The sequence below is a fragment of the Syngnathus acus genome, chromosome 20 (assembly GCF_901709675.1).
Source record: "Syngnathus acus chromosome 20, fSynAcu1.2, whole genome shotgun sequence".
NCBI classification, from domain to species: domain Eukaryota; kingdom Metazoa; phylum Chordata; class Actinopteri; order Syngnathiformes; family Syngnathidae; genus Syngnathus; species Syngnathus acus.
The window spans coordinates 3,623,647-3,641,465 of NC_051104.1; the positions used below are offsets into that span (position 1 = coordinate 3,623,647).

The 17,819-nt window shown below is 51.7% G+C and overlaps 3 protein-coding genes and 2 long non-coding RNA genes across 14 annotated transcripts in view; 2 read left to right on the top strand and 3 right to left on the bottom strand.

Annotated features, from left to right (window-relative positions):
- Positions 1-676: 676 nt before the first annotated feature.
- Positions 677-8,465, bottom strand: LOC119139619 (protein 4.1-like). Of its 5 annotated transcripts, XM_037280450.1 has the most exons (24): positions 8,383-8,465; positions 7,282-7,351; positions 7,064-7,216; positions 6,816-6,920; positions 6,708-6,750; positions 6,546-6,621; positions 6,246-6,367; positions 6,086-6,182; positions 5,935-6,022; positions 5,480-5,524; positions 5,204-5,356; positions 5,045-5,142; positions 4,783-4,958; positions 4,535-4,600; positions 3,839-3,970; positions 3,534-3,775; positions 3,384-3,428; positions 3,278-3,310; positions 3,028-3,210; positions 2,849-2,941; positions 2,715-2,780; positions 1,511-1,606; positions 1,364-1,444; positions 677-1,280 (listed from the first exon to the last, which is right to left on the bottom strand). In XM_037280450.1, exons 2-24 carry the CDS (start codon positions 7,339-7,341, stop codon positions 1,272-1,274), a joined length of 2,262 nt encoding a protein of 753 aa, XP_037136345.1. In that variant the 5' UTR covers positions 7,342-7,351; positions 8,383-8,465; the 3' UTR covers positions 677-1,271. The 5 variants fall into 5 exon arrangements, with proteins under 5 accessions (XP_037136345.1, XP_037136346.1, XP_037136348.1 ...); XM_037280451.1 differs by lacking the exon at positions 5,480-5,524; XM_037280453.1 differs by lacking the exons at positions 4,535-4,600; positions 5,480-5,524.
- An 897-nt stretch (positions 8,466-9,362) lies between these two features.
- LOC119139643 lies at positions 9,363-10,201 on the bottom strand. The gene is made up of 2 exons (XR_005101393.1): positions 10,061-10,201; positions 9,363-10,006 (listed from the first exon to the last, which is right to left on the bottom strand). It is a non-coding gene; the product is annotated as an uncharacterized LOC119139643 (long non-coding RNA).
- Positions 9,955-14,531, top strand: zbtb14 (zinc finger and BTB domain containing 14). Of its 2 annotated transcripts, none has more exons than XM_037280465.1 (10): positions 9,955-10,146; positions 11,346-11,534; positions 11,598-11,768; positions 11,878-11,976; positions 12,095-12,235; positions 12,610-12,851; positions 12,916-13,001; positions 13,063-13,202; positions 13,274-13,369; positions 13,620-14,531. In XM_037280465.1, exons 2-10 carry the CDS (start codon positions 11,346-11,348, stop codon positions 13,752-13,754), a joined length of 1,299 nt encoding a protein of 432 aa, XP_037136360.1. In that variant the 5' UTR covers positions 9,955-10,146; the 3' UTR covers positions 13,755-14,531. The 2 variants fall into 2 exon arrangements, with proteins under 2 accessions (XP_037136360.1, XP_037136359.1); XM_037280464.1 differs by lacking the exon at positions 9,955-10,146 and adding an exon at positions 10,289-10,915 and having other exon boundaries at positions 11,159-11,534.
- LOC119139621 (rho GTPase-activating protein 18-like) lies at positions 13,479-17,814 on the bottom strand. 2 transcript variants are annotated; one of them, XM_037280456.1, is made up of 12 exons: positions 17,692-17,814; positions 17,036-17,172; positions 16,716-16,948; positions 16,526-16,637; positions 16,251-16,456; positions 16,014-16,179; positions 15,859-15,950; positions 15,691-15,768; positions 15,132-15,285; positions 14,983-15,065; positions 14,701-14,901; positions 13,479-14,629 (listed from the first exon to the last, which is right to left on the bottom strand). In XM_037280456.1, exons 2-12 carry the CDS (start codon positions 17,169-17,171, stop codon positions 14,420-14,422), a joined length of 1,671 nt encoding a protein of 556 aa, XP_037136351.1. In that variant the 5' UTR covers position 17,172; positions 17,692-17,814; the 3' UTR covers positions 13,479-14,419. The 2 variants fall into 2 exon arrangements, with proteins under 2 accessions (XP_037136351.1, XP_037136350.1); XM_037280455.1 differs by having other exon boundaries at positions 14,983-15,285.
- LOC119139642 overlaps positions 15,174-17,819 on the top strand; it is a 33,149-nt gene continuing 30,503 nt past the window's right edge. For all 4 annotated transcript variants that reach the window (XR_005101390.1, XR_005101389.1, XR_005101391.1 and 1 more), the window contains exon 1: positions 15,174-15,282. This is a non-coding gene — a long non-coding RNA (uncharacterized LOC119139642). The remainder of the gene's footprint in view (positions 15,283-17,819) is intronic.

Below are 17,819 nucleotides of genomic sequence, written 5' to 3' on the forward strand. Positions count from 1 at the left end.
GTCATATCAGCCAATCCCAGCTGCCCTTAGGTGTACAGAAGGGTGACGCCAGGTCGGACAAAAAAAAAGCGCGATTTTTATTGGACAATACGGTGCCTATGGGGTCGTTAGAGGTAAAATTCCACCCGCTTTATTTAAAATTTCAGCTAGCTAGCTGGTGTGTGCCAGGCAAGCAAGAAATATGGCGAAGTGAAATAAAAATGACGATTACCGAACATTTCAGAGTGAGTGGACTGAAGAATTCGCATTTCAAGTTAGTCAACAGCAATTCCGTGTATGACCAGACAAGGTGACTTTAATTCAGCTAGTTTTGCTGGCGTATTAGCAATTGTGAGGAACGGAAAGCTATTCACGGATGGCGAGTATTTCAAAACATTTATGCTTGATGTGGCAATGAACTTTTTGAACTTCTTAGATACTTACATGCCTCTGTCAGCAAGAATCGTTCACGATCGGGCCATTAGCAAAACGATGCAGCCCCAGAAGTCTCATTAATGGTGAGTTTTTTCCCCAGGCTTCAATATAAAAACGTTCTTAAAAAGAGTACATCAGTACACTCAAAAACTCGTTGGTCTTAATTAAAATACATGCATTTAATTGTATTTAGCCTATCGTTTTTTTTTTTAAAATGGTATTGCTCTCACAGAAATTATTTAAAATAAAAAAAACGACACGCAATGATGCCATCGTTATTTATTTATGCCAGTCAAGTCTTGGTCGTGATGTCATTTTACAGAGCAGGTGCTTTTAGGGATAATAAATAATAGAAACGAGAACAACATATGTGGGAAAGTGTCAAAATAATGAGGCAGAATACAACCAAACGATGTCTTCACAAGTATTGACGTGCTTAAGGAGTAAAAGTGTCGTAAAGTCAACAAATATTAAGCATGTAAGCAAATAAACAGCATGTTTAGCATGCTGGCATCACTACTGCAGACTGAAGGACTTGCTGAAAGTAAATGGGATGGATGGGCTGGTGCGTTGTCAACACTAGCTCGCCAAACTGCCATATTAGATAGTTTGTATAGCAACCCTCCTTTTTTTTTTAATTTAAAGTTCAATTCAGACGGCGAGGACTGAATGAGTGAACCATTTGAATTCATGCGGTGAACCTAAAATGGTGACAGATTTGGGCGCGAGTAATCAACATGGCAGAGTAAAAGTTGCTCAAATACTTCAGTCGACTTGTCTGCTAGCTACGAGGGCATGAGGTCAAGCTGCGGTGCGGAGTCAATGTTGGATTTGGTTTCATGGTGTCGTTCAGGTCTTTAAGCTTCCTGAAAGACACAAAGGGCCGTGACATGAGTGGCTGCTCATGCTAATTAGCGTGTGCTCCTCAAGACGCTCCCGACGTTTTTACCTGATCGCGGTCCAACCCCGTGTCTCCGGAAATCACGATTCTCTTCTCAATCCTGCTTTCCGAAATCCCTCGATTTATCATCTGAAAACAGAGAGCACATGAAGTGAGGTGACGTTGGGCTCCTGGACTGTCAAGTTTCTTCTTAACCTTGGTAACGTGGGTGGTACTGGACGACTCGACGGTGAAGCTCTGCGAAGTCAGCGGCAGTGCCAGTCGGAGATCGCCGTCTGCGTCCGCTCGCCTCTGAAATACGAGCAAACGATCCCAGGTCAAGCTTGTAGCTCTCCGACCGTCGGTTTGTCTACCAACTACTTTCCGGCCTTCACCAATAGCGTCGTCACCTTCCATTCCAATGAGACTGTCCGCTTTGGGGGATTAAGAATATTCCTTTCCTGCCACAGCTAACCATTACCTACAATAGTTTTCCCAAAAGTAGGAATGTCATGGAAAGTGTCCTCACCCCTGGAGCTTCAAACACACAAGCCTTCGTCACCATGGGATCCACCTGACAAAGACACATCAACCACGAAAAACTTTCAAGCAAACTTTGACCCTTCCAACCAGTCGGCCTTTCCATCCCTATTTGGGGGAGTTAGGGTCAAGACATCGAAGGAGACGTGCAGGGACGGTTCAGATGGAAGTCGTTCACCGATTGGACTTTGACGTGGTCGGGTTTCAGTGGAAATGGTTTACAGGGAGAAGGGTTCAGAGGAACGGCTTTCAAGTGTTTCGGAAAGGACTGTTTACACAGGGACCGGATCAGTCTTCAGTGGGAATGGTTTCTCCGGGAATTTCTTGATGTGGGTGGGACAGGTTTGTGGGACCAGTCGATGCACATTGACGTTACCTCTTGCAGAGTTTCCCCAGCCTTGTCCTGGTTGTCGAGGATGCAAGGCGGCCCCTCGTCGGTTGAGTCTTGGCAGTTGTGCAGCGGTAGACCTGGGGAAGGCAAACGAGTCCCCCGGCCACTTTCTTCCTCTTCCTCCTCGGATGAACTCATTGCGGGAACAGAACTGGGCCTGATGTTAGCCTTGCTATCTGAGGTCGCAACGACAGCTTGTAGACTTTGAGCCTGTCTGACTCCAGTCGCCATGACCTCATCCACAACTTCCTGCGCTAACACACTGATAGCATCTTGGCTAGTCTGACTAACATCATCGTCACTTTCCTGGCTACTCGACTCGTCATCGTCGTCACCAAACTTATTCCGCCGCTCCAGCCACAGAGCATCTCTGATTGCATCGCTGACGATGGCCTTGGCGGCGGCGTCATCGGGATGAATGATGGAAGCCCCCGGCGGGGGCGGTGGGGGATCGCACGGAGGCGCGCCCAGAAAACCTTGTGGTGCTACCTGCCACAATGACTCCTTCTCCTCCTCCCCCGACACCACCATGATGGTATGGACCCGCTCTGAAGTCTGAAAGAAGCAAGGAGACAGTTGGTGTTCGAAAAGGAATGGACGACGAGTTAAGTGCTCACAAACACCTGCAGGAGATTTTCCTCTCTGAAGGTTTTTGCCTTTTGGGCCGACTTGAGCAAAGCGTTCAGCTCAGGAGACATTTCGTCCAACGGAGGCGGCTGCTCACACACATATACACACACACACACAAGTAAATGGATTTGGTATCCGCTCAGAGCTTCGCGCCCCTGACAATGAGCCTCACCTCGTCCGCATCCAAAGGTTCAATCATCGGCGAGTCATCAAGTCGTCGAACGGGCGACCCCGCCAAGCGCTTTTCCCACTCGCTCAGCCCCACCTTTGGCGCCCCTCCCTCTAAGAAAGAGCGCCGCAGGTCACTGATGGCGCTCACCTTCTTCTCAGCCTTCACCGGGCTTGAGATGATTTCCTGCCGGCAGAATACCGCTCAACACAAAGCTCAAGAAACTTCGAGAGCTAGTCAGCCACCATTTTACCTGACTGCTTTTAAACAAATCTTCTTGCTCGGACTGGCACACAGAAAGAGAGGTTAGGGTTTCTTACACACGAGTCAGCTCCAGCTCCTCGTTATCATCATCTCACCTCAGTTCCTGTCAGGTCTCCATCCACCGTCTCTGTCAGCTCTGTCTGAAGACACACATGAATGAAGGTGAGTATTTGCCACGGCGGCGGCTCCTCGTGCGTGGCTCAGACTCTTGCGCGATACGATACACTCCAAGTGGGGATACGAACATTTTCAAGTTTGTCTTCGACTTGCTCGGGAGTCAGTGGACTTTCCGACGCCTCCGTTACTTTGCTCTCCTCCGTCTCTTGCTCAGCTTCTTGCTCAGGTTCTTGCTCAGCTTCTTGCTCAGGTTCTTGCTCAGCTTCTTGCGCAGCTTCTTGCTCAGCTTCTTGCGCAACTTCTAGCTCAGCTTCTTGCTCAGCTTCTTGCTGCTCTACCTTGTGCTCAACCTTCACCTGCACCTCCTCAACTAGCATAGAAGAAAAAAATGAGATGAGAAACATGTCGCTTTGTTTCACTCATTTTCACTCACTTGATCGAAACGCTCCCTCCTGATTGGTTGCTTCGTCAAAATGCTCCTCCCTCCTCTTCTCAGGCGTCACCGTGGTGATGAGGTCACTGACAGTGACAGCTTTGGACACCATATACAGGCCTGTTCCCATGTCTACACACACACAGACATGGTGAGCTGTCCCAGCTGTATCCATAGCAACATCAAGCCATCTGTCTTTCAGGACACATGCAAAGCGGCAGCCAGGGCGGCAGCCAAGGCGGCAGCCAATCTGCTTCAGTCCCATCCGGCCGTGCAGGATGCGCTTGAGCATTTCCTCGAACTCTGCCTCCGCTTTGCCGCAATTTAGGCACCGGCTTTCACGCAGAGACCCCGCAAACACATGCCAGAGGAGACGAGATCTCGTCGTGGCAATGTGTCGTGCGGCATCCTCCAATCAGATCGTTAGATGACATCAGCGGGTCTTCCTTCACAGTTAGGAATCCCCGCAATATAATACTTGGGCCGCACTTTGTGCCATACAGCAAATAGAACATCCAACAGCCACACAGAAAAGACAAAAAAGAAGGTCTTGAGCGGGTGAAGGAAAAAAAAAAGGCGTGGCCCCATGTGCTGACACAGCTGGTTTCCTGCAGCCAATCAGAAGCTTAATAAGGAAACACGCCACTGGCCAATCATAGCCCAGTTCTGGTGCTTGATTGACAGCATCTGCTCTACCTGCATATGCGCTTCCAGTGATGGCTGGAGAGCCATTGAGAGAGGATGTGGCCGTGTCACTTGGCGCTGAGGATCAATCAAAACTCTGGTCACTGACACGGATTCAAAAAAGTGGATTCCAAAAACCTGAGCGGCGAACCAGCGCTAACGAGATCTCCTAATGATCCGTAACAGGATGTGATGGATTTTTCTGTCGACTGACACATTGGTAAGAGAAGTGTGGACCACAGTGTCGCTCGCCGCCATACCTCCATCCAGGCTGCGACTCAGCAAGTTCCTCTTGCTGACGCATCGTGGGAAATGGGGCGCGGGTCTGCAAATTTGAGAACTGGCCCTGCGGCTCTGGATTTGAGTGCGACCGCTGTAGTGGAACTTGGAACCGAGAGAGAGAAAACGTTTGGGAGGTTCTTCTGGAGAGAGGAGTCTGAGAGGCAGAGAAGGTGGGTGGTGTGAGGAGATACATTGGACGTTGCTCGTCGTCTTGGAGGCAAACGCCCCCGCTCTGCTTACCTGAAGAAGGAGTGATGCTCCACACAAACTTTCCACAATCTTTTGGCCGCCCTGTGGTTGAGCAACTTGAAGGCGATGGTCGATTCAAACTGTTCAAACTGCACACATGGAAAGGAGTTATCGTTCTCCATTGTGCAGTGGATGAGCGGTCCAGGTTACCTCTTCGGGGCGGATCTTGATGTAGAAATTGTTTCTTTTGTAGGAGATCTTGAGGATCTTTGGCCATGAAAACCTGTTGATCCTCAGCCGGTCCCTGTAGACCAGCAGGCCGCCAGCGCACACGCCCAGCATGATGGCAACGTCTTCAGAGTCCTGCCGGCACATGCACATGGCGGTCAAGCGGGGCTTTTGGCCAGCCGGCCGGGTGGGCGCCGGCTTCCCCACGTGAAAAGAAGCAACGAGTCAAAGCGGTGGACAAATAGCACGCCGGCTTACCTCGGAAAGACCTGAAGACAAGCAAGCAAAGCGGCTTCCTACCATCTAGTCCGTTCAAAGACAAGACAAAGAAAAAGCCCGTTCACCACATCAGAAATGGGGAAACAGTCTCTCTCTCTGTGTGAGCGCGGGGAAAACGTCTTCGGGTGGGAAAGGTTTTGGGGGATCGCCTGCGCTCAAGCCGCCACGCACACTTTAGGCAAACTTTCGGCAAAGAGGAACAGGAGGCTCGGGAGCAAGGCACAAAAGCAAACGCTCAGGGGCGTCGCTACATTGACACGATGGAAAAACCAGTGGACATCATCGACTCTGGGCGGGAAGCGGATCATGTATGGGTGACTGGTTTGAGAGCGGCATTTGGTTACGTCTCTGGGACGTTTGACTGGGAACGCCTACGTGTCATCAAGTGTGTGCAAAATGAGGAGGCAGAAAACATTGAATCAGCTTGTGTTTACCCTGGCGTGATGAAGGTCAACTCCATACATGGAAAGTTTCTTGACGGTTTCCAGGAAAAGCATCTCGGCTTCAGCCGGTGTCATTCCTCTAAAGACGACAAGCGCACGTTGACGCTACTGTGACGTCGCGTCGTGCGATTTGCATTTCAACCTGTAACTCTTGTGGAGCTCCATGATCTTCTCCTCCAATTGCTTGCTTTGGTTGGGAGCCAAGCAAAGCTCGCTCACGTAGTCGGAGCCACATTCATCTGAAGAGAAAAACAAGATGAAGGACGGGCGGGGCACAACCAGGTTGAGTGGGCGCGTCTCACCCGCGTCGTAGTCCCCCAGCTCCGACTGGACGGTGTAGGAGCCCAGGACGGCGTGAGTGGCCAAGGAACACGGGAGTCGGCCCGAGGCCACGTCCTGCCTGAGCTGCAGGCACAGGAAGTACCTGCCCGCAAAGTCCACACAGTCACCTCATCTCTCAGCACCCCCCGTTGCGTTTTTGGCTCGCTCTTGCTAGCCAAGCGAGCGGGCACGGCGGCACGCCTCTTCAACTCCAAGGGATGGAGACTCTGGAAACACACTTGTTTCTTTATACTCACTTTTGGACAGACCAATCAACCTACCTGGTGATGTCCTCAGAGAGCTGGGCAGGGTCAGGGGGGTAAAACTTGACATTGAAGGAGAAATTCCAGGGGACGCCTGCCAACACATATACACACACACGCGCAGTTGACTCCACCAAGTCCTACGAAGTCTTATGCTCCGCCCACCAGAGACTCGCTCACCTCGGAGCTGTTTCTTCATCTCCTTCCCGGGATCCAACCAGTTCTAGGAGACAAGGGTTTAGAGGTCACAGGGGCAAGATGGGGCAAGGTGGGGCGGGGCGGCCGTACCTTGTTGTTGTCGGCGTCTTTGAACGACAAGGCAAAGTAGTCTCGCTCCAGCAGGTTGACATGCTCGCAGACCTTGTCCAACAGCTGAAGACCACGAGCACGTTTCTGTACACGCGGCAAATGGCAAAGGTCGTCAACCAGCAGACGCCCGACACAAAGACAGACCAGTGCGCCGGTGTTTGTGAGGAGGACCGAAGACGGGGCTCGCGGCCAAACTACGAGGTCACGCGATGGATGTGTGCTCTCACCTCCAACGTGCAGCTGAAGACGGAGCCATCCAGCAGGGTGACTTTGGTCTGCATGGTCCGGAAGCTCAGAGACCTTCTGACTGGGGTGGAGGCGGCGCTCTGATCAGTTGCCAGGGAGAGGCCTCGGTCGTAGGACAGCTCGCCCTTCCCGAACTGAGTGGGTGAAAAGTGACGTCACCTTTCTGCTGCGCCCACGACAAGGCACCATCTCTATTTACCTGTGTGGCCAGTTCTGGGACAGACTCCGCCTCCAGCCCCTCCTGCTGCATGCTTGTCATGTCAACGAATCTGTGATGACACGTGTAACGCTTTTGTTATGCCCGTGAGCATGTCTTATTGATCAGCAACATAAATGACCTCAGATCATCTCCAAAGTCACACAATCTGATATTAAAAAAAAAAAAAAAAAATTGTGGATGCCATTCTTTTGACCCACCATCTGTTAAGTGAGGGTGGCCATGGCAACGCTTCAGCCAGGGATTGAGAAAAAGAGATTAAGAGAATGTGCTCTGTTTTCAGTCAGACGATGTGGGTCAGTGTGTACGTAGGCTCGAGGGGCGGGTTCGAGGGGGTGCGCTTACACTGCTGAAGTGGGAAAACTGAAAGCTGATAGATATATATCTACATATATATATATTTTATTATTATTATTATTATTATTATTATTATACACACATTTTTGTGCAGAACGCTTAATAGTTTATATATTTTCACAAGTCCAAGTGGACCAGAGTGGGAACGTGCGTATGAATTTTGGTGACTGTTGGTCTTCGGCTCAAACACTTTGCGACGACAGAACGTGTTAAACCAAACCAGGCCTAGAATAAAAACAAAAAAGAAGGCACCTAAAGTGGACGGGACAATTCGTGTCGCGCTTTTCACAGACATAAAGTCACAGTAAAGAGACGTAACAGTCGTACAAATGACCAATCAGGACAACGCTGATTCAACCGAATGATGATAATCGCCGCGAAATCACGACAGATTATTATCACTATTTTGTATGCACGAGTTTTTATTTGTCCAACCGGCTTGGAATGCAAATAATTGCACGATGCTTTCATCCTGCAGCAGAAAACACCCCAGCACAGCAAAGTACAGCACTGCAAAGTACAGCACTGCAACGCAGGCGCACAGCTGCAGCATGATAAAGCAAGTGGAGTGGACTGGATGTGGGGTTAGTGTGGGCTGGGCTGGGCTGGGCTTGGTACGGGACGCTGTCTTCATTCGCTCCAGAGGCAACGAGCAAACATCTCGCAGTTAGCTATTGCTTCATCATGCAACATCGCCCATCAATTAGAAGATGATGCGGTTCTTACCTTACTTGCCGGGGTCCGGCGCGCTCGCCCTTTTAGTCGTGGTGACGGGTGAGTCCCCCCACCCCTCTCACTCTCTCCCCCCCGCCCCACCCACAGCGTCATTTCTCTGACGCAGTGTAGTACAGGACGGGCGGGGGTGGCTCAGTTTGCAGTCTTTGGTCCTAATGAAATGAAAAGATTCACATTTTTTTCACGTGTCTCACTTAATTTTTTGGGGGCGGAGAGTCACATATATATGTCCTAATTTAGTTACTTTAATTTAATTTAGACTTAAGTCAAGTCTGATCAACTCCCACTGGGAATAAGCAGCACAGAGAGCTTCTCGATCGATATCAATTTGACATTACAAGGCAACTTGATCGAAGTCCTTTTAAGTCAAGTCAAGTTTATTTATATAGCCCTAAATCACAGACGAGTCTCATAGGGCTTCACATGTACAAAAATTGACAATTATTCTCAACATTCACTGATCTTAAACTTCCAGGAGGGCAAGGAAAACTAAAAAAAAAAAAAACTACTGGGGAAAATGAGAAACCTTGAGAAGAGACCACAGATGGGAGTGGATGTGATTTTTGAGATCTGGCCTGACACGTTTTTTCTTCATTTTTATCTTAAAAAAAGAAAAGAAAAATTCACAGTTCAATGTAGACAAAGGTTTGAGGTGAATTGAAACAAAGAAATATTGAGTGAGCGCATCAGACTCGATTTAATTAGCTCGAATATGGTTTGTCCAATTAGAGCAGCAAAGAGCCTTTCAGAAGGATCACAATTTTACAAACTGCAACTGATGGCACAAATTTATTTAAGAATTTATTTGCTACTATTTTATTTCTAGGTCGGCTTTTATTTCAGGAAAGCCGACCGAGATTTGGCTCCCTCTAGTGAACGAGCGGAGACGTTGCACTGATCTATTCAATTCGGGAAGTCTGCATTGCTAGCTTGAGAACTCCTAAAAAGAAACAGCAAAGAAACAACTCTTACGTACTGTACATAGCCTCTTTCTTTTATTGCACTTGTTTATAATTCATTTACATTCTTGGTGTCAAGTGGACCGTAATGAGTCAAAAATGGCACATGTGGCAGATAAATATATTGAATCTTGGTTTGTCATCAGTAAGTTGCTTTTGAATATTTTCTGTGAGGAGTACAGACAGTATAGGATGGGTGGCAAACGTCCTGATTTTTTTTTATTATTTGTAAATTATGTAAATTGTGAACGTTAGTGGGGGGGGGGGGGGGGGTGTAGATTCAAACGTGAATGAATGAGCATCATGTACCCTTCATTTTTTATAAGTCATGGAAGGACTTGGTGTCTGATGACTGACAGTTGACGGTGCTGTTTTCTTTTTAGGCCTTGCACTTTTGCACGATTGGGATGTGAGTAAGTTTTTGGGCTTCGGTGTTCGTCTCTTCACACCCACCGTGCCGTGCAACAGATACGGTGACGTCGCGGTACTGGCAAGAAACTCCAAAATGATGAACCGTTTCAGGTACCGCACCACGTTAACATGTGGACCGATGTCTCCGCAAGCTGCCAAGCGCGGAGGCACCGCGCATGCGCGATGAGCCGACAGGCGCTCCGTCTAGGATCTTCGCGTGCAGGCGCAAAGCGCGGCCTCGACGACTAGGACATCAACAGCAAAACATCAACAAGAATAACAGCAACTCCAAGACCGACCGGCGGGCGAGCAGTCCAAGGTTGCTGGTGGCTGGGCCTCCGGCCATCGGACGCAGCCAAACATCCTGATCGCTGCCGAAACTGAGGTAAGAGCCCGCCGCGCCCGCGCCCTGCTCGCGGGGATGGCTGCGCGTTCGCGATCCGCTCATGGCCGCCTGCTCGCTCGTGATGGCCGCGTGCCTGCGTCTCGCTCCCGGGTAGAGCCGCGAACGCGAACGGTCGCGCGCAGCCGTCCGTCGCCACTAAACGCCCCGACCGACCACAACCAACACGCAAAGTGAACCGAGAGCTCGGCTTGGCGGAAATCGCCATCTTGTGCTAACGGCAGCCAGCAGGCCGCGCGTCCGCCATTGAATGGGACAAACATACGAGCCGTCGTCCCTCTTATAAGTCCGAGCACGCGGCCGTCCGACGGCCAGGCAACAATTGTGTTCCGGTCGTTAGTTTATTGAGCCTAATGGCCGCTCCGCGTCGCTCTTTGACGAGACGAACGCCAAGCAGCTGCTTTCCCCTCGAACAGGAAAATGTTTGCATTTATGCGTCATGCCGTTTCGGCCAACCGCCCCAGCTTCCACTCAACCACTTGGCGTCCAATATTGGGTTTGAACTTGGGATTCGTGACCTGCTTTGACTGTTAGCGGCTTCATGCTAATTGTTAGCGCTTTGAAAAACGCCTGCTCGTGACGTCACGACAACATTCAGGCACTCTGAAGCGCGTGCCCGCCGTCCAAAACATTGTACCACGTCATTATGAAAACTTTTAGCGCCATCTACCTTCCACGCTTTTCACCATAGTTTGTATTTGTCACCTTTCAAACGTGTGCTTTCATGTTTCCTTCCGTTGTCAACATGCCAGCAGACTTTGGGCAAGTTGCAGGTACAGCCTAGACTGGCGGACATCTGGGCAAATGTCATGTCTCAGTCAAAAAAAAAGAATTCACACCCTTGGACAACGTTGAGCTTTCAAAAAACAATAAATCTGTGTTATGATCTAATCCCACACACTCGTCATATCAGCAAAGTTCTCTCAAAAAAGCCGACCGAAGCCTGGGTACAAAACAGCAAGCTCAGAACCGTGAGGCCAATGTGCCATGCAGGACAATACTCCACTTGATTATCAGTAGCGCAAGAGAATGGAAGCAACGCGATGGTCGGTGTGATCCAATCAAATCGGTGCCACCTCAATCAAAACCATTTAATTACGCTTTGTCAAATCATTCCAAACGCGCGTCACCGGGCCTACGAGCTTCATCCAGCAAAGGATGCATGTGATGGGCACGCGCAGATGGCCGAGACGGTGAAGTACGTGGACGAGGAGCACAAGAACGTCTTCCTCAAGTTGCTGAACGAGCAGCGTCTGGAGGGCGAGCACTGCGACATCGCCGTGGTGGTGGAAGACGTCAAGTTCCGCGCTCACCGCTGCGTGTTGGCGGCCTGCTCCAACTACTTCAAAAAACTCTTCAAAAAACACGAGGTAGCCTCTCAGTGGCCGCGCGGCACACACCACACGACTCAGAGCTTGTGCCTGCGCGTGCAGGTGGACAACTCGTCGGTGATCGAGATTGACTTCATCCGCTCGGACATCTTTGAAGAGGTGTTGAACTACATGTACACAGCCAAAATCTCCGTCAAGAAGAGGGACATCAACCTGATGATGTCATCGGGACAAATCCTAGGCATCCGCTTCCTCGACAAACTCTGCTCTCAGGTACGAAGAATGCATGGTGAGAGCGGAGAAGTGGGCGGGGCTTCCTGCACAGGAATCGCCGTGACTCCCGATGGTCGGAATTGAGCTTGTCATTTTTGTCTTCCCGCAGAAACGAGAAGACGCACCGTCCGAGGAGAAGGACAAGTTTCCTTACGACATTGTCAAGATGGCTCTGCCTCCCGAGGCTCAGCTGGTCGCCGAGGCCGAGGTCAGCGCTCGATTCTGTCATTTGTCAACGGTCTCCTGCTCCAGGCGTCGGGGAACGTTCGCTGAGCTAGTCTTTTTTTTTTCCCCCTCCTGATACGTGTTTGTGCGCGGCGGTACAGGTTCTCGGGGAGCATGAGGACACGCCCAGCGCAGAAGACCTGGTCTCGGCCAATCAGGAGCTGGACAAATCTCCCAACGCGGCGGCGCTGCGTGTGCAGGAAGCCATTCTGAAGGAACTGGCCAACGAGCACGTACACAAGGTATTGGCGTACGGCTGGGTCCTGGATGCCCTGACCGAAACCAAAAGAACCTGACTTGACCCCAGACGAGTCAGCAGAATCGATTCATGTCGATTTGGTCCAATTGTTTCAAGACAAAAGCGGGAACGCCGCCGTCCCGATTGACGCGTCACCCTTTCGTCTCTTGTGTGGAGCAGCTTTGTTGGGGTCGGCGGCCGGCCGAATACTACCAAGTGAAAAAGAGCCAAGTACAAAAATGGCTTTGTTCCAAAAAATTGCGAGCGCTGCCCTTTTGTTCTCGTAGACGACGCCGTGAATAGGCGGACTCGACTCGAGACTGGAAAATGCAGAGCGGTGCCGCCCGCGAGACGTCACAGTCGGATGTTTGTTTTCAGGTGGCCTGCTACGACCAAGACGTGGTGGCGGACATGGAGGCGGAGCCAAAGGAACTGGGTGCGGAGCACCACGCCACGCAGACGCTAGCCTTTGCCGACAGCATGGGCGAGGTGAAAGACGAGCAGCCGCCCGCTTGGGCAGCGGCCGCCGACATGAAGTTTGAATATCTGCTCTATGGACATCGAGAACAGCTGGCGTGTCACGTCTGCGCCAAGACCTTCTTGGACGAATCCAGACTCAGGTAGCTAGCGGACATGACGACCGACCTCCACGCTTGCCGTGTGTGTGACCGCGCTTGTGTTTAGGAAACACGAGAAGCTCCATTCGGCCGAGCGACCGTTCGCGTGCGAGATCTGCGCCAAAGCCTTCACCACCCACGCTCACCTCAAAGGTAAGACAACCGGCGCCGGCACCGGCTGGTCCCTTCGAACACCACTGCCCGTCTGTTCCAGAGCACCTGAAGATCCACACGGGCTTCAAGCCGTATAGATGCGAAGCCTGCGGGAAATCCTTCATTCGGGCTCCTGACCTAAAAAAACACGAACGAGTCCACAGCAACGAGCGGCCATTTGCCTGCCAGATGTGTGACAAGGTGCGTGGGGAAGGAAGGCCCCCTCCCCACACACACACCGCCACCCCCTCAACCTTTTTGTCCGTCCGCAGGCCTTCAAGCACAAGTCCCACCTGAAAGATCATGAACGGCGGCACCGAGGAGAAAAGCCATTTGTGTGCGCGTCATGCACGAAGGCCTTCGCCAAGGTGCTTCAATCTTGCCGCCGCCAGTTAGCGACCCAAAATAATTGGGGGGCCATAAGATTGTAATAGACAGCGCCCCCCCCCAAAAAAAAAAAGATCACATGACAACACCTTGACGCTGCCATCTTTTATTCTTTGTATCGTGAAGTGTTGAATCTCGCCCGCACTTTGCGTTTGTTTGCCGGAAATGCTCGCCGGCGTAGGCCTTTGCGACGCGACTGACCGCACGCCGGTGTTTCCTGTGTGTCGACAGGCGTCCGATCTGAAGCGTCACGAGAACAACATGCACAGCGAGAGGAAGTTGGCTAATCCTCTGCAGAGTGACACGGAAGCCCTGCAGGCCGCCGCCATGGCTGCCGAGGAGTCGCACGTGGACCACATGAGCTGATTCAAATAAAACTCTTTGTTCAGTTTCATGAGCACAAACGTCGAGGTGGCCGGCCGGCCGGCCAGTCGGCATCCCGCTCGCTCCGTTCAGGGCTTGACCAGCCATTCGCAGCCAGGGTTTTCGCGGTACACGTCCAGCAGAAGGCAGTCCGGGTGGAGACGCCGCTCGCCAATGTTGCCCCCGACTTCAAAGAGACGCTGCGCGCCGCTGCACAGAGATCACATGACCCGGACGCCCATTCCATTGGTGTCGCTCGACCTGACGGCGGATGCGCGCCGAGAAAGTTGAACGGAGGCAATTGGACGCTTGCGGAAAAGTCTGCCGTGCTTCTCATGACTTTTGTTTGCCATCTGTTGTGATTGCTTCAAAGCGCACGATTGTGAGAGTTCCCAAGCAGCAGCCAGTCCAGTTGCCTTCTTTCAACATTAGCCGAACCCGGACAGATGACAAAATCAAAGTTCACGTGCGTGCTCGCGTGCTGCTCTGTACCTGCTGTTGTCGCACTTGAAGTGGGCAGTGACATCTTGGGCTGTCATCTGCCTGTCGAGCTGTATTGCCATAGAAACTTTGGCGTGGAACGGAGCGTAAACCTTAATGATGCCTTCGCACAGCTCGGTCACCTTGACAACACATGCGACGGCTTCACTTTTGGGTTGGAGGCCTCCTTAAAACGGAAGGCCACACCAGGAGCTCCTTTTGGGGGCTGACAGCTCCCTCAGCGTGGTTGCTTGTGTACAGGGACAACTTGAATTATGGAGAGTAAAAGTTCTTACCTGCTTCTTGTTTTTGTCATTTCTGGTCCTGAGCAAACGACCAAGCTTATGATTGGACGCTTGGTTCATCTGTCTTAGCTGAGATAAAAGGAAGTTGGGGACCTGCGGGGGGGGGGGGGGGGGGGGGTTATCAGTGAGACAATGAAGAGACGCTCGATCGCGGGAGGACTCACTGTCCACAGCAGTTCCTGGTGCATGATCATGAGCCGGACCAAGTGAGTCCCACCCACCGCCTCCTCAAGGCCATCTCGCTCCTTGCTGCCGCGGCGATGAGTGGTGAAGAGGTTGGGCGCCATGACTGTGGCCACGTTCCAAAGGGACATCCGGTTTTGCTCCTGATGGGAGACTACCTGGTGAAGGAAGACCAGCAGAGCCTGGAAGAAGAGAGGAGCGACGCTTTGTAACCATGGGGATGTCCTGAGAGGCGGAGCATAGCACCTGCGACTGCCACTCACTTTGAGAGTTTCTCGGTGTGCCTCAGGAAGCAAGAAAGACAACAACTGCAGCGCCTGAACCTGGTGCACCGATCCTGACACACCTGTGCGCGCGCGCACACGTGAACTTGTATTGTATGGGTGCGAGCGTGTGAGTGAATTGCGCATACCCAGAACAGCGCGGAAGGTGGGCAGGTGCGCATGCGTCAGCAGAGGAGTGGGCAGCTCTCGGATGAAAAGCTTCAAGAGACCAGCGGCGTCCACCGGTCGCACCGCTGACCAATCGAACCCCTCCGGACACCTGTCTAACTCTCTGCGCAGGTACTGCTCACACAGACAAACGTGTTTAGATACATTTCCGTCGAGTTCCCTTGCGCCATTTTGTAAAACGGGACTAAGAATTAGGCCTACGTGTTGATTGTAAAATTTGTTGTTCCCGCATGGTAGAAGTGTGTCCGCGCATGCGTGCTTGACATGTGAGGTCATTTTGCTTTGGACCGTGACGACCCTTTTTCTATCAGTGCGTGAGTACGGAAAACCAGAGTTTGTTTTCGTAAGTTAGTTAGGAGTTGTACTCCTGTTCAACACCAAGTGTCTGTAGCAATCACCTGTATCCACAAGGGGGCGCAAATCCTCCGTTTCAGAAAACTGTCAGGCTACGGGCACTTTTTGGGCGGGTTGGACCGGCAATGTGGCCATATATTTAATCCAATGCTGTGCATGTGTTACCTTGAGACGAGCGACTGATCCGGATACTCTGAGAATGCCTTCAGTTTGCAGGCCAGTCTGCTGTAACACACATAACAACTACACACACGCACACACACACGCAAAATGCATGTATTTCCTCCTAAACTTTAACCGGATGCTTCATGCTAACACCTAATGGCAGAAGACCTTGTGAAAGACGAGAGGAACTTTGAGCCCGGGACATTTCTTCCTGTCGTTGTCCAGCAGCGCATTGAGCGGAACAGCAAAGACGGCGCCGGCTAACGCAGAGACCATAGGATTGGTTTAAAAGACATTCGACCTTTGACACCGGCTTCAACAACCAAGCGCACCGCCGCTCCTGGTGCGCGCTGGCCGCGTGCGTTTGCTTTGAACGCCCAAAGCCAGCAGGAAGGTGGAGAGCTCGATGTGGCAGATGAAACGCAGTCGCTTCACATCGGCCGACGACAGATCGTCTGCCTGGGTCATGCCCTGACTTGGACACACAAACTACACAAACACAAGGTGCACCGGCATCAGGGACATGGTTGGAGATGACCTCACACAGAGGTCACGCTCACCGGCACGTCCCTGCCGCGGTCAAGCAGACAGTCCCAACAAGTCCCGCTTCGTTTATGCTCCGCCACGCCGTCAGAGTACGGACTGTTGCGTGCCAACCAATCAGCTGGCCTGGCCCGCTCAGATTGAGTAGCTGCCGGGTGCTTTGAGGTCGCGGGCGGGGACGAAGGCCTGACGTCGTAACAGAACGAGGAAAGGTCGGGGTGCGCTGAAAAACAAGAGCCATCCATACACTTGCTCATCTCATCCTCCATTCAGGGCGGAGGTCCCTACCTACCGGACTTGGTGTGTCTCCGTATGGTTTTGGTGGTGTTTTTGTCGTAGCAACTTTGCGCTGATTGGCTGGTGTCACTCTGAAGGGCGGGGCTTACGACAGACTCAAAGTCGGGCTGAGGAAAGAAAAACAACCACTGGCGCCACGGAGTGAGCTCGAGTGCGTGCACGCCGTTTGCGTGTGAGAGACTTACAGCAAAGATGTCCTTGACGTGCACGATAGCTTGTTTGTGCGAGTTCTTCAGCGTGTGTGTGTAGTTGCGTAGTCGCGTCTTGACGGTGAGCGTTTGTTGCCGCGTCAGCGTGGCCAGGAGCGCCCGGGCAGGGGACGGCGCCCGGGCAGGGGGAGGAGCCTCCTCGGCCGACGAACCGACCAGCAGAGAAGATAGCCCCGCCTCGTTTAGCCATGCTTCCTCCAACTCCAGCTCTGTGGGGCAATTTGATTTGAACCCAAACACCAGAAGTGTGAGGCGCACACGGAAACCACCGTGCTGCCATGACACTTCTGCCTTACCGTCCATACTCCTCCTTTCCTCCTCCTCCTCCTCTTCCTGTTCCTCCATGCTCTCCAATTCTTGCCAGTATGTTTCCATGGCGATGTGCTGGGGGTCAGCGCTCACTGCTTGATCGGTCGATGAAGACGACATCATCCTGTAGGCCGCCTGATTGGAGGGAGACAACTTAACGGGAGCTTCTCTGCACGAGTGTAGCTTTCAAAGTACCGTACGGCCGTTTAGCACGTATGCTCGCTCTATGTTTAGGAATGAAGCGCCAGCATTCAAAGGAAGTCAGATATATCCGGTGTATTGATTTTGGAGTGGGTGTTGAGTGTCCATTAAGAGGAAATGGATGTTTGGCAGCCAATCAGACGGAAGAGTTTTCACAGGTCCTCAGACTGGGACCACAACGCCTGACTTGATGGGTGCAGTCTTCTGTGTTTGCAAGCAGCAAAACATCAAGGATGTGCGGGATTACGCAAAGTGCCTAGCTTGTAGCCTCACGTTTGCAACACAGACAGGATTGTCATCACGATGATCATCTATCCGCTGAGCGATTGCCGTCTAAATGTCGTCTTCGTTGACGCTAAATGACATAATTGTTCACGTTCATAACAATACGCGGCCGCGCTAATTATAACTATGTCTTGAGTGTAAATAGAAAGCAACTCACCTCCGCGTGCCGCTGTGCTGATGTTGGACAGACGGCGGGGAAGGGCGCAAGGATGCAAGCAGGAGGAGCTTGGAGCACAAACGCAATTGGCGTTCTTCCACTTTAATTGGAGCTTGGGAATAGCGGCT

Bases quoted from the DNA above. Each gene is read 5' to 3' on its own strand.
- LOC119139619 (XM_037280448.1), bottom strand. From the start codon at position 7,341: ATGACAAGCATGCAGCAGGAGGGGCTGGAGGCGGAGTCTGTCCCAGAA. The intron at 6,751-6,815 runs GTACGGCCGCCC...CTTGTCTCCTAG, and splicing joins AAGACGCCGACAACAACAAG to AACTGGTTGGATCCCGGGAA. The intron at 6,023-6,085 runs GTTGAAATGCAA...TGTCGTCTTTAG, and splicing joins GAGCTCCACAAGAGTTACAG to AGGAATGACACCGGCTGAAG.
- zbtb14 (XM_037280464.1), top strand. From the start codon at position 11,208: ATGGTCGGTGTGATCCAATCAAATCGGTGCCACCTCAATCAAAACCAT. The intron at 11,769-11,877 runs GTACGAAGAATG...GTCTTCCCGCAG, and splicing joins TCGACAAACTCTGCTCTCAG to AAACGAGAAGACGCACCGTC. The intron at 13,203-13,273 runs GTGCGTGGGGAA...GTCCGTCCGCAG, and splicing joins CCTGCCAGATGTGTGACAAG to GCCTTCAAGCACAAGTCCCA.
- LOC119139621 (XM_037280455.1), bottom strand. From the start codon at position 17,171: ATGATGTCGTCTTCATCGACCGATCAAGCAGTGAGCGCTGACCCCCAG. The intron at 16,638-16,715 runs GTAAGTCTCTCA...TTCTTTCCTCAG, and splicing joins ACGTCAAGGACATCTTTGCT to CCCGACTTTGAGTCTGTCGT. The intron at 15,286-15,690 runs GTAACACATGCA...CTGTGTGAGCAG, and splicing joins GATCAGTCGCTCGTCTCAAG to TACCTGCGCAGAGAGTTAGA.